Source organism: Stegodyphus dumicola, chromosome 4 (genome assembly GCF_044657685.1).
Source record: "Stegodyphus dumicola isolate Sdum_Otavi_A_Nest chromosome 4, ASM4465768v1".
Lineage (NCBI taxonomy): Eukaryota > Metazoa > Arthropoda > Arachnida > Araneae > Eresidae > Stegodyphus > Stegodyphus dumicola.
The window spans coordinates 126,452,470-126,471,819 of NC_140771.1; the positions used below are offsets into that span (position 1 = coordinate 126,452,470).

General features: G+C 36.5%; 1 protein-coding gene across 1 annotated transcript in view; it reads left to right on the forward strand.

Moving 5' to 3' along the window:
- The window catches only part of LOC118182412 (phenoloxidase-activating factor 2-like), a 53,517-nt gene extending 43,695 nt beyond the window's left edge, over window positions 1–9,822 (forward strand). Inside the window, exons 3-6 of the mRNA XM_085815404.1 lie at window positions 2,712–2,891; window positions 4,794–4,900; window positions 7,247–7,515; window positions 9,189–9,822. Coding sequence (XP_085671530.1) covers window positions 2,712–2,891; window positions 4,794–4,900; window positions 7,247–7,515; window positions 9,189–9,541 — 909 coding nt within the window. The 3' untranslated portion in view covers window positions 9,542–9,822. The remainder of the gene's footprint in view (window positions 1–2,711; window positions 2,892–4,793; window positions 4,901–7,246; window positions 7,516–9,188) is intronic.
- Window positions 9,823–19,350: the final 9,528 nt, after the last annotated feature.

Consider the following 19,350-nt stretch of genomic DNA (forward strand, 5'->3'; position numbering starts at 1 on the left):
TATTTTGAGATCCTTAAAAGTTTCTTGTAGGACTCAAGCGTAAAAGAAGTAGACGGTCCAGAATTAACGTCACCCGCTCCACCACCCAAGAAGCAGAGAACTGAAGAGAAACCTAGCCCTGCTACAAGTCATGCGACGGTACCGAAAAGAAGAAATGAAAACGTTCAGACTCCAGCATTTTAAGAGATACAAGAAAGCAACGCCGCCGCGTAAAGAAGCTTTGGTAAAGAGGAAAAGACCACCTACAACGTATCGCAGTAGAAATTCTGCATCGAGGAGAACGCTTCCAGGGCCAGAATGTCAGGTGCAAACAAGGCCGCCGTTCCCGAGAACGAAAAGACAGCAAGAGGAACGAAAAGACCACCACCAAGAGAAGAAATTCAAGCATGATTCCAGACCGGAAGACGCCAAGACCAGCCGTCTAGGTGAAACGGAAAAGACAGCAACCCGACGACTACCACTCCAAGAGGCCAGCATGCAGAGAGCGAAAAAGAAAAAGCAACGTGGACGACACTCGAAGGACACTAAGGAGACGACTGACGTCGATGAAATCTATAACGTGGGAGCAATTCTGCCAAAAGAGGATGTCGGAGTTCCAATCATCGAAAACTCAAAGATAACTTAAAATCTTTTTTAATTTTTTTTTCTTTTGTTCCGAAATGTTATGCGTAAATACGAAGTTCTATGTTTTGATGGAAGTCAATTTGTCTCGGTTGAGACTTAGTTTTGTTTTACTTTATTTAGCTAAGGCAAAAGTATTATTTTCTTTAAGTATAAAATCTAAGAACAAGCAGTTTCTGTTGGTCGAAAGACTAATACTGTTGTGTTAAAGCCAAAATTTGGCCGAAGATAAAAATAACTTCGTATTCTTGTATTAACGAGAAATTTAGTTTCAGTGCCGCCAGCTTGGCGAAGAATGCATAAAGTAAAAATTTACTTTTCTCTTATTCATTCTATGGTAAATTGTAAAAATCATATGTATTAGAATTTTGTAAATATACGTAAATACTTGAAAGTTATGTAAAAGTAGAATTTAGTCTAGAAGCATAAAATTTTAGGTGCTAAAAGTAAATGCTCAAAAGAAATGAATTCAAATTTAAGTATTAAACTGTAGATAAAATCATGCTTTAGAGCGAAAGCCTGCATGTCTAAAGATGAATGAGGGGGAAGTTAGAATGAATGTGTTTTGTAAGGTTCTCCACCTACACTTGAATTTTAAGAATATTAAAATAGCCCGAGTTGTAGATTGTCGAGTAAGGTGTGTCTATTTGGTCGTTGAATTCTAACAAATCATTGTGGTTAGGGGAAGTGTTGCAATACTAAAACACGAATATTCCCGTTTGACACCACACATGGTGGAGAGACAGGGTAAAGTTAAATTCATGTTTGAATACTTGAATGAATGTGAATTAAACAGTAACTAAGGAAAATAAATCGTTCAAAAACAAAAACTTATTCAGTGTCAAGAAAGTGTAAATTATAATGTATTTAGAAGATACTGATACGTATTCCTTCCAGATGCTGGAAGGAAGAGAACAGATTGATTGCTGAAGTCCAGGAAAGGTTGCTGTAAGAAGAGAGAGTTAAATAAGTATCTACAGAAATTTATTCTACCTTTTGTGAAAAAATAGTTTTTTTATGTAAACCAGGTTCTTAAAATTTAGTTTAGAATTTTGGAAACTTTTCAACAGGTCGTTTCTAAGACCTGCTTCCAAGTTTACCAAATTCTGGCAGCGGCAAATGTAGGGTTTATATTTATTTTAACTAACATTTATTTTAAGTTTAAACTGTCTTTCCTGTCAAGCCTTACTTTTCCCTGGAATTTCCAATGCCAGAGTATGTAAATTTTAGTAGAACGCGCAAGGATTCAAATTGTCAGCGGAAGTAATCTGAGTTAAATAGAAGGGAAACGAGTTCGAAAGTATGCTTTCTTGCTTCACGAGCGTGGAGGTGGCTAGTTAGAAAATGAAGAACCACGCGTTTCGGCCTGTGTGCTTGCCTCGGCAGATTGTTAAATCTTTCAACGTAATATTCAGAAGTTTGCTGAATTGTCAGCGGTATCTTAGAACGCGGTTAGGTTAGTTACGTTTAGAGAGCCTCGTAGTTAGTCACTTGTTATTATTCTTTTTTTGAGTTTCGTATTTTTATTTTACCGCCGGGTCGGCGTAGTTTGTGAGCGTCAAGAGCACGCATCTGTAATTTCTAAAGTTGAATAAAAAGGGATTTAAACCCTTCTCAAGACTTTGTATACTTTCCAGTTCATAGCAGTCACCACTATTGTTGCGTGCAGGTTGGAAGTGCGCAACATTACAATCGTACCCATCGAAACAAAGCAGTCACTGAATGCCGATCATCCTTGTCTTCATTGTCTTTTATTCAGTTGAAAGTCAAATTTCATTCGCTGACGCTGAAGCGACGTTTTTGACATCGAACTCAAAATTAGCAGTTTGAAAATCAGAAAAATTTGCGTTAGTGATTCTCTTCTTCCATTTTCGGCAAAAAAAAATTCGCTTATATCTTTATTTTATATAAAACTTACAATATCCTTTAATTGTTTTGAGCAGTTTATATCTCATGCAATAAATTGCATTAAAAGAACTATCAAGCCGCCGTCCAACTGAAGAACTTTATTTTCATTTCTAGTGCTTGCATTTGCGAACCGAATTTATTTTATATATTCCTTTTCAGTGTTTACTTTTTCCCCCGACTAGGATGAAAAATATGTTCCTCCTGAATGTGGCCCCTATCATGTCTGCTGTCGTAACCCAGAATCATCCACGAGTCGCCCGTATGAACATAGGTGTGGCACCAGAAATCCAGGAGGTATCAATGGCAGAATTCTTTCTCCCCATGCGACAGGTGAAGCAGAGTTCGGAGAATGGCCATGGCAGGTATGATTTTTACAACAAATAATATTACGTGTTAATATTTATACTTTGTTCTCGTCAATAAAAATCATGAACCGAAAAGTTCGTTATATCTGTCAGAAATGTGCTAAACAGACTGGTTAATATTTACATCCAAACATGAAAATCATTCATATATACTGGAAGTACCTTGATTATTTAAGGGTTATTTGCCTTTGGAGGAATATCTTCGTGAAGAGAGTTTCTGAGGAAGAACCTTTTCTTATGTGTAATGTATTCACTATTAAATATGTGGAAAACCAAGGAAGCCTGATATTGTCAGCCCCGGAAGCCAAACTCAGGACAAATGACCATTGTTCAGCAATCTTATAACCGTTTAGCCAACAATGCCAACACCGTCTCGAACTATCTAGAAGGTGTTGCCAGTGCCGAGTGAAGAGAGAAACATAGACTAAAAATATAATATCAGTGGCATAGCTAGGGTGGGGAAAGGGGGACATCTGTCCTCAGACGCAGCATCCAGGGAGCGCCAAATTGATATTACGAAATTTTAGAACGAAATGTTTTCCATTCCTGGCACACAGACCGAGCGCTGGAAATCCTAACTACGGCTCCTAAATAGTATGAAAGCTATAACAAAAATATTTAGATGACGCAATATACGCAATTGTGAGATTTGTATTAGGTTTTAAAATCTCTTATTTTTTTTAACACCTTAAAGAGATAATTATCTATCTAAGCGAACTGTGTGTCCTAACAAGATAATACTTCCATTTAAAGGAAATTTATGCTGAAAGCTCCATAAGCAAGCAATGAAGTCAAATAAGTACGTACCTACGTCTTGAATAATTAAATCCTTTCTTTATTAAATAAGGGCATATATCTATAGTGATAATTTGTGATGAAATAATATCAACGCAATTTTTTTTCAGCTATAAAGCTTTGTTGTTTTTTACAGCTCCTTTTATGTATATAATTTTATGTTCCTTATTTCATTGTTGGAGAATTAATTCTTAAACTACTAGGCTAATCGTAACTGTCTTAATTAAACTGAAAAAAGATCAGATTGCAATATTTAAAATTTCACCAATTTTTAAAAGTATTTATAATTTTTTTAAAACTTTTTGAAATTTTAGTGCTAAAATATTTGAGGTATTAGACTGGAATGCAAAATTTTCAGATAGTAAACTTATTTTTTTCTTCCTGCTAAGGAAATTGGAAGCTATGCTTCAGTATAAAAATTTTGAAATGAAATTAATCATCCAATTTTTAACATATGTTCGCTTTTATAACAAAGTAAGGTAAAAAATTTTCTCAGCTTGACGATATTCTGGAAATTTTTCCGTAAACGCGTTTTTGAAGCACGAAGAGCGAGTTTTCTAGAAAGTTCTCGAAATGTTTACCCTCTTTTCCCTGAGTTGTCTTAGACATAGAAGGCTGTTCCTGGCTGTCAATCAATCAATCGATCAGTTAGTTCAGAATCTGCGATTGTTTTGCTAATGAACAGCTCGCTTAGAGCTTATTAGACTTAGCTCCGCGGGAGATTTTGTTGATCTGCAACATTCCTTGCGCATTAAGAATTTTGTCCTACCTCTATATTTATTTTAGTGCATGAGCCGTTCTTTGTCTCGGTAAAGATTAGTGGTTCCCTGTTCATCTGGCGGAGTTATTTAAGGAGATCTACATGAACCCGTAGTGTGAAAAAATATTTATTTCTCGCTTAGAATGAGCAAGAGCCAATAAAAGAAAACAAAAAGTTAATTGTTAAAAAATAATAAAAACTTTACGAAATTTCGGAAATTTTGATAAAAATAGAAAAATTTATCCACAATGAGAATTTCAAAGAAAGTAACAGAGTCTCAACTCAATAAAAATAGTTTTTATTTTTCCAAACTTCACACCACTCATGTGTACTTTTCCTTACAGGCAGCAGTTTTAAAGAAGGACAATGGAGAATTTATATTCAAATGTGGGGGAACTCTCATTGATGAGAGGCATGTTCTTACAGTTGCTCATTGCGTTTCGGAATTTTTGTAAGTACATTCACATTATTTTCGTGCATGTGATTGTCTGCAATATTATTTTTGAGTCAGTAATAACTTGGAAACATTTAGGCATTGAATTTACAAAATTCTCCGGTAATTTTCCCCATTTCCAATTTTTCTCAATTACATTTTATTCTCAGAATGAAACGTATAGACTTCTTTTTGATAAAAGACTCAAGTTCAGTTCTGTTTTTAGAAATGAGAACGTGATTCGCTTCCTATAAAATTACATAAGCGGTTTTCCAATGCTTTAAATCTCATTACACAATTTAATATTTTAGATACTGAAATCCGAGGGAGGAGAAGAGGAGAAAGAAAACTTTCTTGCTTTACTTCGAATTAAATACATAGCATTAATTCCTCAAGTGCTGTACTTTACGAATGCATTACAGCCATAAAATTTTAAAATTTATTGCTTTAAAAAGTGCAATATATTAAGGATCTTAGAAGAAACAAAATATCTTTGAAATGATTTCGACACACTGCTTCTTTTAAATTCGTGATATTCTTCGGGCCAAGTGAACGAAGGCACACCGCGTTATAATCATGAGCCTGGAGTGTTTCGTATTATGTATCTAATTATATCGTTGCGTTATTTTTCTTCTGACACCAGTTGTTACGTTTTTTTTTCTTCCGTACGGTGTTCGTAGATTTGAAGTGAATAACGACGACACTTGATGAATTATCGAAACACCCTTTATTTACCAATATTAATCAGGACAGCTCCACGTTTTACAGTCGTCAAAGATCTACTATAAATACGCTGGAACATTCAGCCACACAGCCTTCACACTATCAGGCTACAACGATGGAGACAGCTTTACTGCAAAGCACTAGAGTACAGCTCCGAGTCTGCTCGGTCGTTCTTGGAACTACACGTACTTTCGAGACCCTCCACGCTACAACTCGCGATATGCACTCGACGACACGCAGAGCACAGCTCCCGACTCTTCGGTTCAGTCGTTCCTGGAGCTCAACACGCTCTCTCTACGATCCACTGAGAGACTTCTGTGCACTCGACGACCCACTCGGCACTCGCTGCCGGCTGCCAACTCGATCGACTCCGCAGGGACTCGCTAGACGAGACACTAACTCGATACTAACTTATCTCGCACTCGCCCTTTAGACGAGGCACACTCTCTGACTGACTGCGAACCAGTAGGGTTTATATAGCTTTCGGCTTGTGTTCGAGAACATTCTGGGCTAAACCGGTAAGAATTCGTTCAAGACGGTTCTCCATCCGTCCATGGCATATCGCCAATTTTGTCGCCAAATGGGTGATTTCTGGCCAAATATGGAAACCCTTCCTTATTTTGCCATTTTATGGCAACCCTAAACTGCTTTACGGGAAAGCCATCTTACCGTGCCTGTACATTTCGTAACAATATGTATTCAATTCAAAGAATGTTGTCATCAGTATGAGGAGCTCTGTATCGCTGTGTTATGAACTGTTTGAACCATTAAAAATGCCTAGCGTTATCAGAATATTGCTGAAAGCTAACTAAATGCGTGCAGTAGTACGGCTATTCAACAGCTTTTTGTTTAGAGTTGGTTTTTAGTGCTCTTATAAGATGGAAAAAATCGATGAGTTTCGAGTTTGACAGAGAGACTGAATTTGGAGAATAATCCGTGGATATCTTGTATTTGTCCTGCCGGTGTTGGTGTTGGTGTGTTGAGTTATGGCAAAGCACATGAAGGCTATCTGTCTAAGGGGAGGGATGCATTCGTAGAGAAGTTTCTAAGGGAAATGGCTCATATACATTTTCCCTTAGACCGTGGACTGTTGATCAAAAGTTTCGTAAAGTTTCCTGATAGGTTATACTGTGAAAGCCAATTGCGTATCATCCCGAAATTTATTAAGATAATACCAATTTACTGACCCACCTGATTGTGTTAAAGTTGATCTATCTGATGGTTACAGTAAATCCCAAAGTGTGGATCAAGACCTATCCATTGGAACAGGAGGCAATTTTTGACGGGTCGTGCGAAACGCACAGGCTTATACATATATATTTTTACATGTAATTAATTATTGATTATAAATAGTTACTTTACTTATTATTACTTAGTTATTATTTTTCTAGAAATTGTTCCTTTCTCCTCTAAAGTAACTATACAGATGTGGCTCGCAGTTAAATGACAATTGTATGCTTATGGGTTGCGAGGCTAAATAATTTAGGAAACAGTGCTATATAGTAATAACTCTAATCGGAGTTATCTTCAGTCAAAATAGAACGTGTAACTTAGTGAAACACAAAGTGTATCAATTGCCATGCATTATTCCTCTTATATTTATTAATATTTCTTACTGTAATAACTATTTTATTATTGCAGAGGTAATGAAACTACGTTAATTGTTCGACTTGGAGAATGGGACACACAAAATACCGATGAATTTCTTCCTCATGAAGACTATGACGTATCAGAGATCATGATTCATCCTCAGTATCGTTCGAATAATCTATTCAACGACATTGCAATTCTGAAACTCAATCGTGATGTAGTCTTCAGACCCCACATTGATACTGCTTGCCTCCCAAGAGATGAGGATGACTTTACTGGTCAAGACTGTATTGTTACGGGATGGGGCACCAATGCCTACAGTAAGTAGATTTCATTAAGACAGTCAGTGAGATTTCCAATTATTAGTATCCTCATACTGACATACATATAACCTCGGGTAAAGAACAAGTTCCTTACATAAGCATTAGCTTTTCTGAACTTTCAATAAATTTCTTGTAGCCGTTCGATAATTTACAGAATCAGTTTTATGTCCTCGCTTGCTATCAGTTATCAGTTACCAGCTAGATACGTTAAATTTGTAATTGTTGATGTATGGAGAAAAAAGGTTTGTCATATCGCGTAAAACACATTAAAGAAAACCAAAAGTGCATCCATTGTAGGATTCATTTCTGACGTTACACTTTGAGCACCTAAAACAAGCAGCAAATATAGGAATCCAGTCATTTCACTGAAACATTAAAGAGAAACCAATTTAAAACCATATTTTTAAACTCTGTTCTGTTAATCGATTTACAATTGATTTGGGATAAAAAATTGGTTGCCGAAACCTGATTTCATCTTGGCACAGACTGATCTTGCGTAAATCAAGTTCTGTTATTCTCCATATTATTCCTACCGTCCAACATTATAATGTATGCAGCAAAACTTGAGATTTCGTCCCCCCCTCTTCAAAAGAGCGATAGATAAGAGAGGGAATCTGAAAGCTTTCAGAATTTATAATTACGCCCAAAGAGGCTTTTTTTAACGTTCTGTTTATTATCTCTACTTATTAACTATCATGTTCTTTGCACTTAAAGCATAAAAATTCAATTTAACAGCAATATCACAAAATATTTAAAAACAGCATATCTTCAGGATTTCCGATAGACAGTCTCGCGAGCTGGAGATAAAAATGTTCTTTAGTGTGTGTGGGTGTACAGTGTTGCCAGTTCTCACTCTGAAATCGTTGAGAATATTAATTACAAATCCGTAAAATAGATAATAAAGCAAATTCGAAATAAAAAATTCGGGCTTCCAAGTGCCCATGTTCGGGTGGAGGATTACGTTAATCAAAATTTGATGCCTCTAGGTACCGTCGTTTTTTCACATTGCGAGAAACATAGCTACAATCATACACATTCTCCTTTATTTAATTTCGTTTAATATAATATAAAGCGATAATATTTGGTGTGGCAACAATCTGAAAAGAGAATCAGCCTTTTACAGTGATTCAACGCAAAATCCCGTTTCGAGACTAATAGCCCTTCTGAGCTAACAACTCCTTCAGACTTAAAAAAAGAAAAATAAATAAATAAATAAATAAAGAGAGGAAAATGCAATTTAAAAAATACTGCAATATTAAAGATATTGTCTTATTTCCCGTTGCAAAATACGATAATCTACTGGCTCTAAAGCAGGTTTTGCCAATTGAATATCATGATTAAATAGCAATTTACCGCCATCGAGCAATATTCCGTAATGGTTTGCATCAGGATGAATACTTTTTGTGTGTTACAAATCTTTCATCTGTATTTTTAACTTCAAAACATTTCAAGGCATTTATTACAATTTACAAAACTCCATTAAATATAAAATTGACATTGGAGGGATGTAGAAATATAAAGCAAAATAATTCATTTTCAATCAAAGTAGACATTGATCGTTGTTTCAAATTCTCATGTTAACAGAATTTTTTTTTTTTTTTTTTTTTTTTTTTAATTTTACTTTATGTAAAAAAAATATTACTTATATTATTTTTTCATTTTTTTTTCAGAAAGTGGTAGCTTTTCTATGATCATGAAGGAAGTATCAGTACCTGTTTTAGGGCACGCAGAATGTCAGGAAAAGCTGCGCAGAACTAGGCTGGGCCGTTACTTTAAATTACACGCTGGGTTCTTATGTGCTGGTGGGAAAGAAGGCCAAGACTCCTGCAAAGGAGATGGAGGAGGTCCGCTAGTTTGTTTCAGATCTGACAATTCCTACACTGTATCCGGGTTGGTGTCCTGGGGATTGGATTGTGGACACGCGGATGTTCCAGGAGTATATGTAAATGTTAGGAAGTACATTAATTGGATCACTTCTAAAACTGGAAAACCATTACAGGACTACTGGAGTACGCCTTTGTAAAAACTATTGTTGAATGTAGGAGAAACAGAATAGAAATCATTTTTTAAAAAAGTCATTCTGTAGATGTGGTAGTACGTCATTAATCCTTCTGGTACTGAAGTCAATGAATTTAAGAATTACGGAAATAGGCAGTATGCGTACAATATAAACTTACTAAGGCAGCGAGACAAGATGATTAGTCCTACTTATTAGTCTAATAGTAAGTAGAAAAGAAAATATAAGGCAAAGAACTAAAATCATTAATTGTGTACAATAAAATGTAATATAAAAATTGGTAACAATTTGTGTCATTTCCCTGTGTTTTTATTTGAACTTTAAAAAAATTGTATGCAATTTTTTATTCGTCATAATTTATCATTCAGGTTTCATTAATCACCTTCCTATTTATTTTCCATATGTTTACGTTTTAAAATGTTTTTTTTTAAAGGTGCGGTTGGCTGGTTGTTTTAATTAACGCAAAGCACGTGACCGCTATCTACCAAAGAAATATTTATCTTCGTGGAAACCTTTTTTAAGGGAGATTAATTAATATTCTCCAAAAATTTTAATAGCAACAAACAAGAGATAACCAAAGTTTTACAACGAAGCGATTTTGCAAGGATCACAATAAAATATTCATTCTGTCGGAAAAAAGAATATCAGCGAAATAATATCTAACTTTACATGTGTATTATACTTGAAATATTCTATGAGCACAAAAGTGTAAAAAATTGCGATAGGCGTTGAATGTTTTTAATAAAAAGTAAATTTTTCTTTTCCACAATATGTGAACTTGTAAAGACATTAGGTTATTTCGAAGCAAGAGACATGAAATATGAGCAATGCCCTCGCCGGGACTCGAACCTCGGACCTGTCGAATATGCGCCGAGTGTGTTGACCATTACACCACGAAGGCATGCTAAGAAGGCGGGAGAAATACCTTGTAAACTCACACTTAGTAAACAGTAAAAGCGATTTTTTGAGTCATCCATTATATTGTATCATTATGCTATATCTTTTTTAAGTGACATACAAAGCAAAAAAAGAATCATTTAAAATCTCGAAGCTTCGAGATGTATTCTGTCAACAAATAGTATGACAGCTGAAAGAACGAAATGTGATTTTTTTTTATTTTTATTTTTTCTTTATTTTGTTTTGTTTTGTTTAATTCTAAGACATTTCCTTAAATCTAGCTAGCCAAGAAGTAATATATTAGGAGTAAGCAAAAGAACAATCATAGATTGGTGTAGATTTTGAACAAAACTCTACGATTTCGAGAGGACCGGATATATGTTCTTCTTCATCAGAAGCATTAATGAAATTCTCTTGATTTCGAGAATCATTAGATTACATTCGTTTCGTTGCTCTTGACAAAATGTTTGATAAAATACCAATAACAAACAGATTGAAAAAAGTGTTAATATTTTGGTAGAAAAATTATTTCTATTAATGAAAACTGCTTTTCTTGTAACCCAGCTTACGAAACATGAATGTGAAAAACCGTAGCAATGAACACTGTGTTGAAATTAGGAAAAGGAAATACTGCATGTAAGTCTGATAACAGAAAAGACAGGAAATCCATGCGGCATAGAAAACACGTTATTTCCTAACGTAGAATTTTCTGCTTCCTACCGGAATAAAAAAAATGCATACTTTTCATATTAATACATTTAAACGAATTCTAGGAGTAATAAGATTAATGTATATAAAATGGGAAGCAGCGTTTTGAATAACTTATTAGCAATTCTCGTTATACAGAAATTATATAGTTGACGTTCATTATAACGACATCCTTGTATCGTAAGATAAACGAATGTTGTAAAGATGGTCGTTAAAGCTAAAAATGGACTTAAAGTGCTGCGAACAAATAGGAACACTTTGCACCAGTGTCTTTAATGCAATGTTCGCTATAACGAGTATCGGCTGTAATATAAAAACTATTCCAGCAGGAATACTTAATTGATAATTTTCTAATGGATGTAAGAATCGAGGAAACAAACGCGAGGTATTATAGAATACTTCTCGAGATTGTAAAACAAAAATAATTTCTGTCATTTTGGAGATGGAAACACATGTTGATATAACGTATTTCAGTATTCAGGATAATCGTGTTAATAAACCCAATAATAATAATAATTAAATTCTTCAAGTAAAAAAGAAAGAAAGAAAATGAACTCGTTGAGAAGAGAAGAGTCTAAAATATGTTCGTGTGCATAGAATGACTGACTATTTTAATGAAAATTAACCTGAACGTTTAATAATAAGAGAAGCCCTAGATACTGGTTATAACCTTATACTCCCCCCAAAAAAGCTTAAAATGTTTTAAATGATAGATTGTAATTCACAGACTTTGGGAGAAGTACAAAAAAAGAACAGCAATTAACAGTTCTAAAATTATCATTTTAAAACTATTCAGATAATATACTGAAGTGCCACTTAGTTAGGGATAGAAAGCATTATGCAAATGCTTTCTAATATCACGGTGCTGCTGCCTTATTTCTGAGCACGTCAGAAAGCTGCCATAATATATACACTGAAAAGCCACTGAATTAGTGATAGACATGGCTATGCAAATTTTGTAATGCTTCGCCGCATTTATGCTTAAGTGAGAGCGTTGTGGTAATTGCATACATAGCTAGTACTATGGTTGTTGTCATCTGTTTCAATTGCCAGTATGGGTAAAACTTTTGATTTAGACGCTTTCGATCCTGAATAAATAGTAGTCGCTGAATGCAGGGGCCATTTAGTTCCCGAAATCTTTAGGGGACTAGCATTTTCAAAATCGACAGTGTCAAGAGTATATCGAGAATACGCGGATGGTGGGGGGAAAATACTAGCCATCGGGCAAATTACAAATAACAATCAGCCTTGAATGAGCGTGGTGTGAGACGGTTCAGCCATAATGTTCATATCAACGAAGCCAAACATTAGCTCAAATTACCACCCACATGAATCAGGGAGCCAATTGTATAGTCAGTAAACGAATAGTGCAACTCTCGTTTCACCATATGTGCTTCGGAAGCCCACGAGAGTACCATTGCTCAATGCATGCCATCGAGCAGAACCTCTTGCCTGGTCAAGAGAACACAGAGAATGGACCCTAGAAGACTCGAAACAATCAACATGGAATGATGAGTCTCTATTTCGACTACTTAACACTGACGGAAGGCTCATGAAGCCATGGATCCTGCAAGCCAGGTTAGAACTGTACAAGGCTATGGCGGCTTAGTCATGGTCTGGGGTGTTTTTTCTTGGCAGTGTGTTGGATCCTTGGTACCTATACATCCTCCTTCAATATGATTTGGTACGCAGAGTTGATGGAGGTCATCTCAATCCATTTATGTTATCATATCATTCACACGGAAATGGAGTATTCCAGCAAGATAACTGCATCTTTCACAGGCCCCGGTTGGCTACTGCCTGGTTGGACGAGCATTCCTCGACTTCTCTGTCATGAATTGGCTACGTAGAAGCCCTGACATAATCGTACTGAGCACCTTTCTGTTATTATGGAGAAAGGTGTGAAACCACATCACACAACTCTAGCCATCCTTCCTAAATTATGAACAGCTCTATCCGATTTTACGGGAAACCGTAAAATTATTTCGCGAACTTATTCAATCTATGACTAGCCGTATGGCAGCCATTATCAAGGCCAGAGGAGGCCCAACTCTTTGTTGACTTGATATCTCTAATTGAGTCGCACTTTAATGCATATGACTAGAAGTGTAACCTTCTCTACGTAGTTGTGAAAAGTAGGATGGTGGGTTTAACTAGCAGTTTAGTTGCCTTCGATTGAAAACAAATAACACGTGCTGAACGGATGGGTTATTAATTTTCAGAAATAGTTCGAGAATTACAGTTTTTCTCATTCACAGTATCAAGGGTGAACAAAAGTATACATATAGCAGAAAAAGAAATAATAATCGGGAAAACTGCAAGAGAAGGCAGCTTTGAATGATCGTTATCTTCGAAGATAGTCGAATCGTGTGTAGCCAGGGACATCAAAGTTTAGTTCAGGTTACTGCTTAATGGAATAAGGGATCCAAGCAAACAGTTAGGCGAACTCACATTATAGTTGAAGATGGACAGTGCAGCGCTTGCTTCACCGTATGGGGTTCAGAAGCCAAAGACCTATAAAAGTACCACTTCTGACTGCACGACACTGAGCTCAACATCTTGCGTGTCGCACAGAACACCGTGATTAAACCATCGACGGTTGGAAAAGGGTAGAGTGATGCGTCGTGATTCTGACTGCATCAAACTGACAGGAATGTGTGCCAAACCCATGACGTTGTGGCTTAAGTGTTATGTTACTTTAACTCACGCCGGGAAATAATGTTATATAGCTTTACTTCAAGGTACCATTGTTAAATAAGAAACTCCTATATGTGAGAGGTTTCTACTTCCTCTTAGGGAGGAAACTAAACTCTTAAGAATTTTGCTAATTACCCAAACTTTTAGTGATCGTATAGTGAAACGTTAAAGCATTTTGCGTTGTGAAAAAATGCATCCCGGGACCGCGCCGTGAGAGGATCGAAAACATATACAAGATATATAGGAAAAGCATATTAAATATATAAAGAAAACATACTGTAATAGGTTTCCAGATTAAATATCAGTTTATTCAATTACATCACAATGAAAAAAAATCTTAACCTCATCTGAGAGTCTAAGGAGAAGTCATCAATTTGTCATTTACCCTTTTTTTTCATTTAAATTCATATAAAAAAACTTAAGGTTTGTCTGGTAATTTAAAAGGGGAAAGGGAAACAATTCAAAGCCTGAGAATTAATTTAAGATTCGACGCTGTTTTTACTTTCCAAGAAAAAGTTATTAAAAACCCACTCAAAGTTCTGACACAAAAAAATAGCACTTAACTTGGTTGGACATCTTGAAGTGGAGGACTCGTATCTTAATAAGCGTTGACGTCGGCCGGGCTGATCTTTACACTGGTACGTTATTTTACCACTGTAGAACAGAAACAGGAGCACTGCTGCCCAGGACGGCTATCCGCTTGGTTCTGAAAGTCTAAAGTCAACACGCAGGTAACTCGTTCAAATTTCGCCTCTTTACCAGAACGCGGCAAGGGAGCGTGTTTGCAGCTTCCGGCCAGAAACGTTTTTTCTAGGCAATTACGGCTCGCCTGTTCTTACTCATCCCAAGAGCAAGCTTCACGAGTAACGTCCAAAGTAAGTTCCACCCGCCAGTCAGTAAGTCTCGCCTCTTAACCAAAACGCGGCCGGGGAGCATATTTGCCGCTCCCCGCCGGGAAACATCTCTCGTCGTGAATTACATCTTGCCTCTCTCTTTCAAGCCCGTTTTCAAGAGTAACCTCCAAAAGTCCAGCAAGCCCGTCAGTAAGTCCAACTCGAATTTCCTTCGTCTCCTTCACAAACGCGGGCTCCCACTATGGCTTCACTTATCGCCCCCTTAATTTTGGCAAAATTTGCGTTTTCAACCCCTGAATGCGGAAATAAGGGTGAACGCGCATGCGCGCCCTTCTTCACTTAGCCAACAACCGGACCCTCAATCGCCAAAAACCTGAATGACTTACATTGAAAGACAAGTAGCAAAAATTGCTTCCCTTTCCCTGCTTCTTTCACAATGAATCAAAGCTTGTACAAAATTTGCAAATAAAAGAAAATAAATAATATTCTTTTAAACTAAATAATATTCCCAGAAGCATCTGTTTTTCCCCAAAATTACAAATATTGTCGTGACAAAATTGACCTTTTTTGTCACGTACTTCCTCTCTTAAGGTCAACTCCACAATGAAAAATCCTTCTAGAACCTTCTAAAGGACAAAGCGCGCGAAATCATGACTTGGCAAAAATTGCTTCCCTTTCCCTGCTTCTTTCACAATGAATCAAAGCTTGTACAAAATTTGCAAATAAAAGAAAATAAATAATATTCTTTTAAACTAAATAATATTCCCAGAAGCATCTGTTTTTCCCCAAAATTAAAGCCTTAAAATAAATAATTCATAATCAAATAAAAATTAAGATTTCCATAAATCAGAAAATCATTCACATAGTTTTTATAACGCTATCAGATAAATTCTCTACACAACATAAGCTTGTCAGATTGAAACTATATAAGGTCAAGGCGGCGCAATGACAGTTTTGGATACTTTCTCTTGGCAATATTTGTGACCTTTGGTACTTATTAAGCATTATCACTACATATTAAGAGCACAAATCTGTTGTGCGATCGCTTGCATCCCTTCGTGCTTTTCTGGAATTCATGAGTAGTTTGTGTGTACCACTTGACACCTGGCCGGAGGTGGAAACACTGACATTCAGCCAAATTTGTCTTCCGTCCCCATATACTAGAGCTAAAATCACCCTGCAGCGCCCCCCACCTCTGGCGGTGTTAACATTGCAGTTTCCTAAACATCATACTTCTCAAGTCATGGTTTATAGTCACACACGTGCTGTAGAATAGATAGCAAGCAACAAGTACATTCAAAAGCAATCCTGTGAACTTCTGATTATAGCAGGGCAGAAAAGCTTTAGATATAAATAAAATGCACAATACACATAATAGAAACAAATACATAAATAAAAAATGCACATTATAAAAACAAATACACAATATTATATAATATGGAACATATATTTAAATATATCCTCGTAGACATATACTGATATATAAAGGTACTGAGTACATTCACGCCACATTATAGTTGAATACCATTTAGGCTCCGGATTATAAAATACTCATGTAAATATTTATAGGCTATTAGATGGGCGCTAGTTAAATTCAATATATTCTCATCATAGCGATGTCGATATGTCTGAGTATAAAAATATTTTTAGACAATAAAAGACAATTGTATATTTACATAAGCATATAATGTTGCGTGGCCCCAACTTGTCAGCAACAGTAGTAGTGACTGCTATGAACTGTAAATTAAACAAACTCGTAAGAAGGGTTTAAATCCCTTTTTATTCCACTTTAGAAATCACAGATGCGTTCACTTGACGCTCACAAACTACGCCGACCCGGCGGTGTAACAAAATAGAAAAATGCAACTAAAAATAAATGGCAGGATGAATAAATAACGAGGTCACTACCTACGAGGCTCTATAATCGTAACTAACTTAACCGCGTTCTAAGATACAGCTGAGATTCAGCAAACTTACTGATTAAGAAGTTGAAGGATTCAACGAACTGCCGAAATAGGCACACAGGCCGAAACGCGCGGTTCTTAAAATTTCTGCCTAGCAACCTTCACCCTCGCGATTCAAGAAGCACACTTACAATCTCGTTTCCCTTCTATTTAAACTCAATTTACTTCTGCTAAAATTTGAATACTCTGCGCGTTCTACTACAATTTACATACTCTGGCATTGGCAATTCTATGTAAAAGTAAAAGCTTGACAGGAAAGATAGCTTAAACTTAAAATAAATGTTAGTTAAAATAAATATAAACCTTACATTTGCCGCTGCCAGAATTTGGTAAACTTGGAAGCAGGTCCTAGAAACGACCTGTTGAAAAGTTTCCATATTCTAACCTAAAACTCAAGAGCTCCGTTTACATAAAACAAACTGTTTCCTCAAAAATTACAATCATTTCTGTAGATGAATAAATTACCATACCTTCTTACAGGATCCTTTTTGGTCTTCAGCAATCAATCTTTTCTCTTCCTTCCAGCATCTTTGACTCTTCGATGCTTGGAATTCCGACATCCTCTTCTGGCAAAATTGATCCCAAGTTATAGAATTCATGGAAGTCAATCTCCGCTTTTGGGTTCTTCGAGTTTCCTCCTTCCTTTTTCTTCTCGTGAACGGCGGCCTTGTTTGCTCCTGACTATCTGCCCCTGGAAGTGATTTCCTCGACGCAGAATTTCTATTGTGGAAAGTTGTATCTGGTCTTTTCCTATTTGCCAAAGATTCTTTAAGCGGCGGCGTTGATTTCCTGCTCTTCTTGAATGCTGGAGTCTGATCATTTTCTTTCCTTCTTTTCGGGAGTATAGAATGACTTGTAGAAGGGCTAGGTTCCTCTTTTGTTCTCTGCTTCTTGGGTGGTGGAGCGGGTGGCGTTAATTCTGGAATTTCCACTTCTTTTGCGCTTGAGTCCTGCAAGAAACTTTTAAGGATTTCGAAATCATTTTGATTATAATATTTTTTCACCTGGTCGGGACTTGCTTTACAGATTTACCCTCTCTGTTCTTAAGGTACAATACGACTCCCTTGATTTCCGGTATTACATAGGGGCCTTCAAATTGTGGAGCCAATTTTGCAGTGAAATTATCTGAGGCACTTGATAAAGAAAATTTCCGCTTTAACACTTTATCCCCCACTTTAAAATCTGCTTCACGGCGTTTTCGATCATAGTATAGTTTCTGTCTATTTCTTATTGCATCGATATCTGTGTGTTCAAAGCTTTCGGGGTTTTTCGGGCATAGATACTTCCAAATTCAGGATCAGCTTTCAATTCAGCAATAATTGTTTCTCTAGAATCTAAAATTTTTGATGTCAACACAACGCATTTGAGTTCATTGCCTTCATCGTCCAGTTTTATTCGAGATAGTGCGTCAGCAACATTATTTTCCTTACCCGGTTTATATTTAATTATTAGATTATATTCTTGAAGTTTTAAAGCCCATCTTATTAACCTGCGCGTTAGTTTTTTCCCCGAGTAAAAGTCTACCAACAGCCGCATGATCCGAAAAGACTGTTATTGGCGTTTTCCCGAAATAAACTCGAAATTAGTGTACAGCCATTAATACGGCTAATGTTTCTCTCTCTGTACCTTTGCGAAGAATTTAAAGTTTTACTAAAAAATGCCAAAGGATGGCCATTCTGCATGAGAACCGCACCTACGGCATAGCCCGACGTATCGGCTGCAATTTCCAGGTTTTCGTCCCCTTCCGGGAATTTCAAAACAGGGGCATTGATGAGTGCTTCTTTTAACCTTTCAAATGCAGTATTTGCTTCTGTTGTCCACGTAAACTTACTTTTCTTTCTTCTAATTGCTAACAACGGTTCAACAATGTTCGCGAAATCTTTTATTAATGACCGATAATAAGAACATAACCCAAGGAAAGAAGAAAGTTTCTTGGCGGTATTGGGAGGGGGAAATTCTTGATGGCTTTTATTTTTTAATCCTGAGTTTCTATACCCTTTTGTGAGATTTTATAACCCAGATATTTAAGTTCTTTAGTCGCGAACTTGCATTTTGATGCGTTAATTGTAAGATCGGCCTCTTTTAATAATTTAAAAAGCTTATCCAAATCTTTAAGAGGCCGGGGCTTTGGTAGCAGTAAAAGCTACCAAAAGACGGGAAATCTTGAACCGAATGCTTTCCCCCCGTTAAGAAATCGACTCCTATTTGCAACAAAGATTCTTGTGTAGTTTAATGGATTCTCAGAGGGGTGCATCTATGTCGCAAAAGGGAGATCTTTGAAAGAGATAAGTGGTTGAAAACCCAGGGACGTCAAATTTGACATTTCACCCCACTTTTCAGCCTGTAAAATGGGGGGAAAAGACGTGCCAATAAAGTGGACAACCCCGTCCATTCAAACAGGGAATACAATGCCAATATATTGGCCATCCGTCTACAAAATGTTAATATGTTGTTCCAACGTACTACTCGTTGTAATTATATCATCTAGATAGATTAAAGTCGATTTTCCTAGGACAGGCTTTAGAACAATGTCCATAGCTCTCTGGAATGTTGACGGGGCCACACACAACCCAAAGGGCATGCGCAAAAAGGCATAAGTGCCCGATTTTGTGATAAACGCGGTTTTATGTATATCTTCAGGTCTCATAGATATTTGATAGTAGCCAGACGTTAAGTCCAACGTAGTCATGTATCT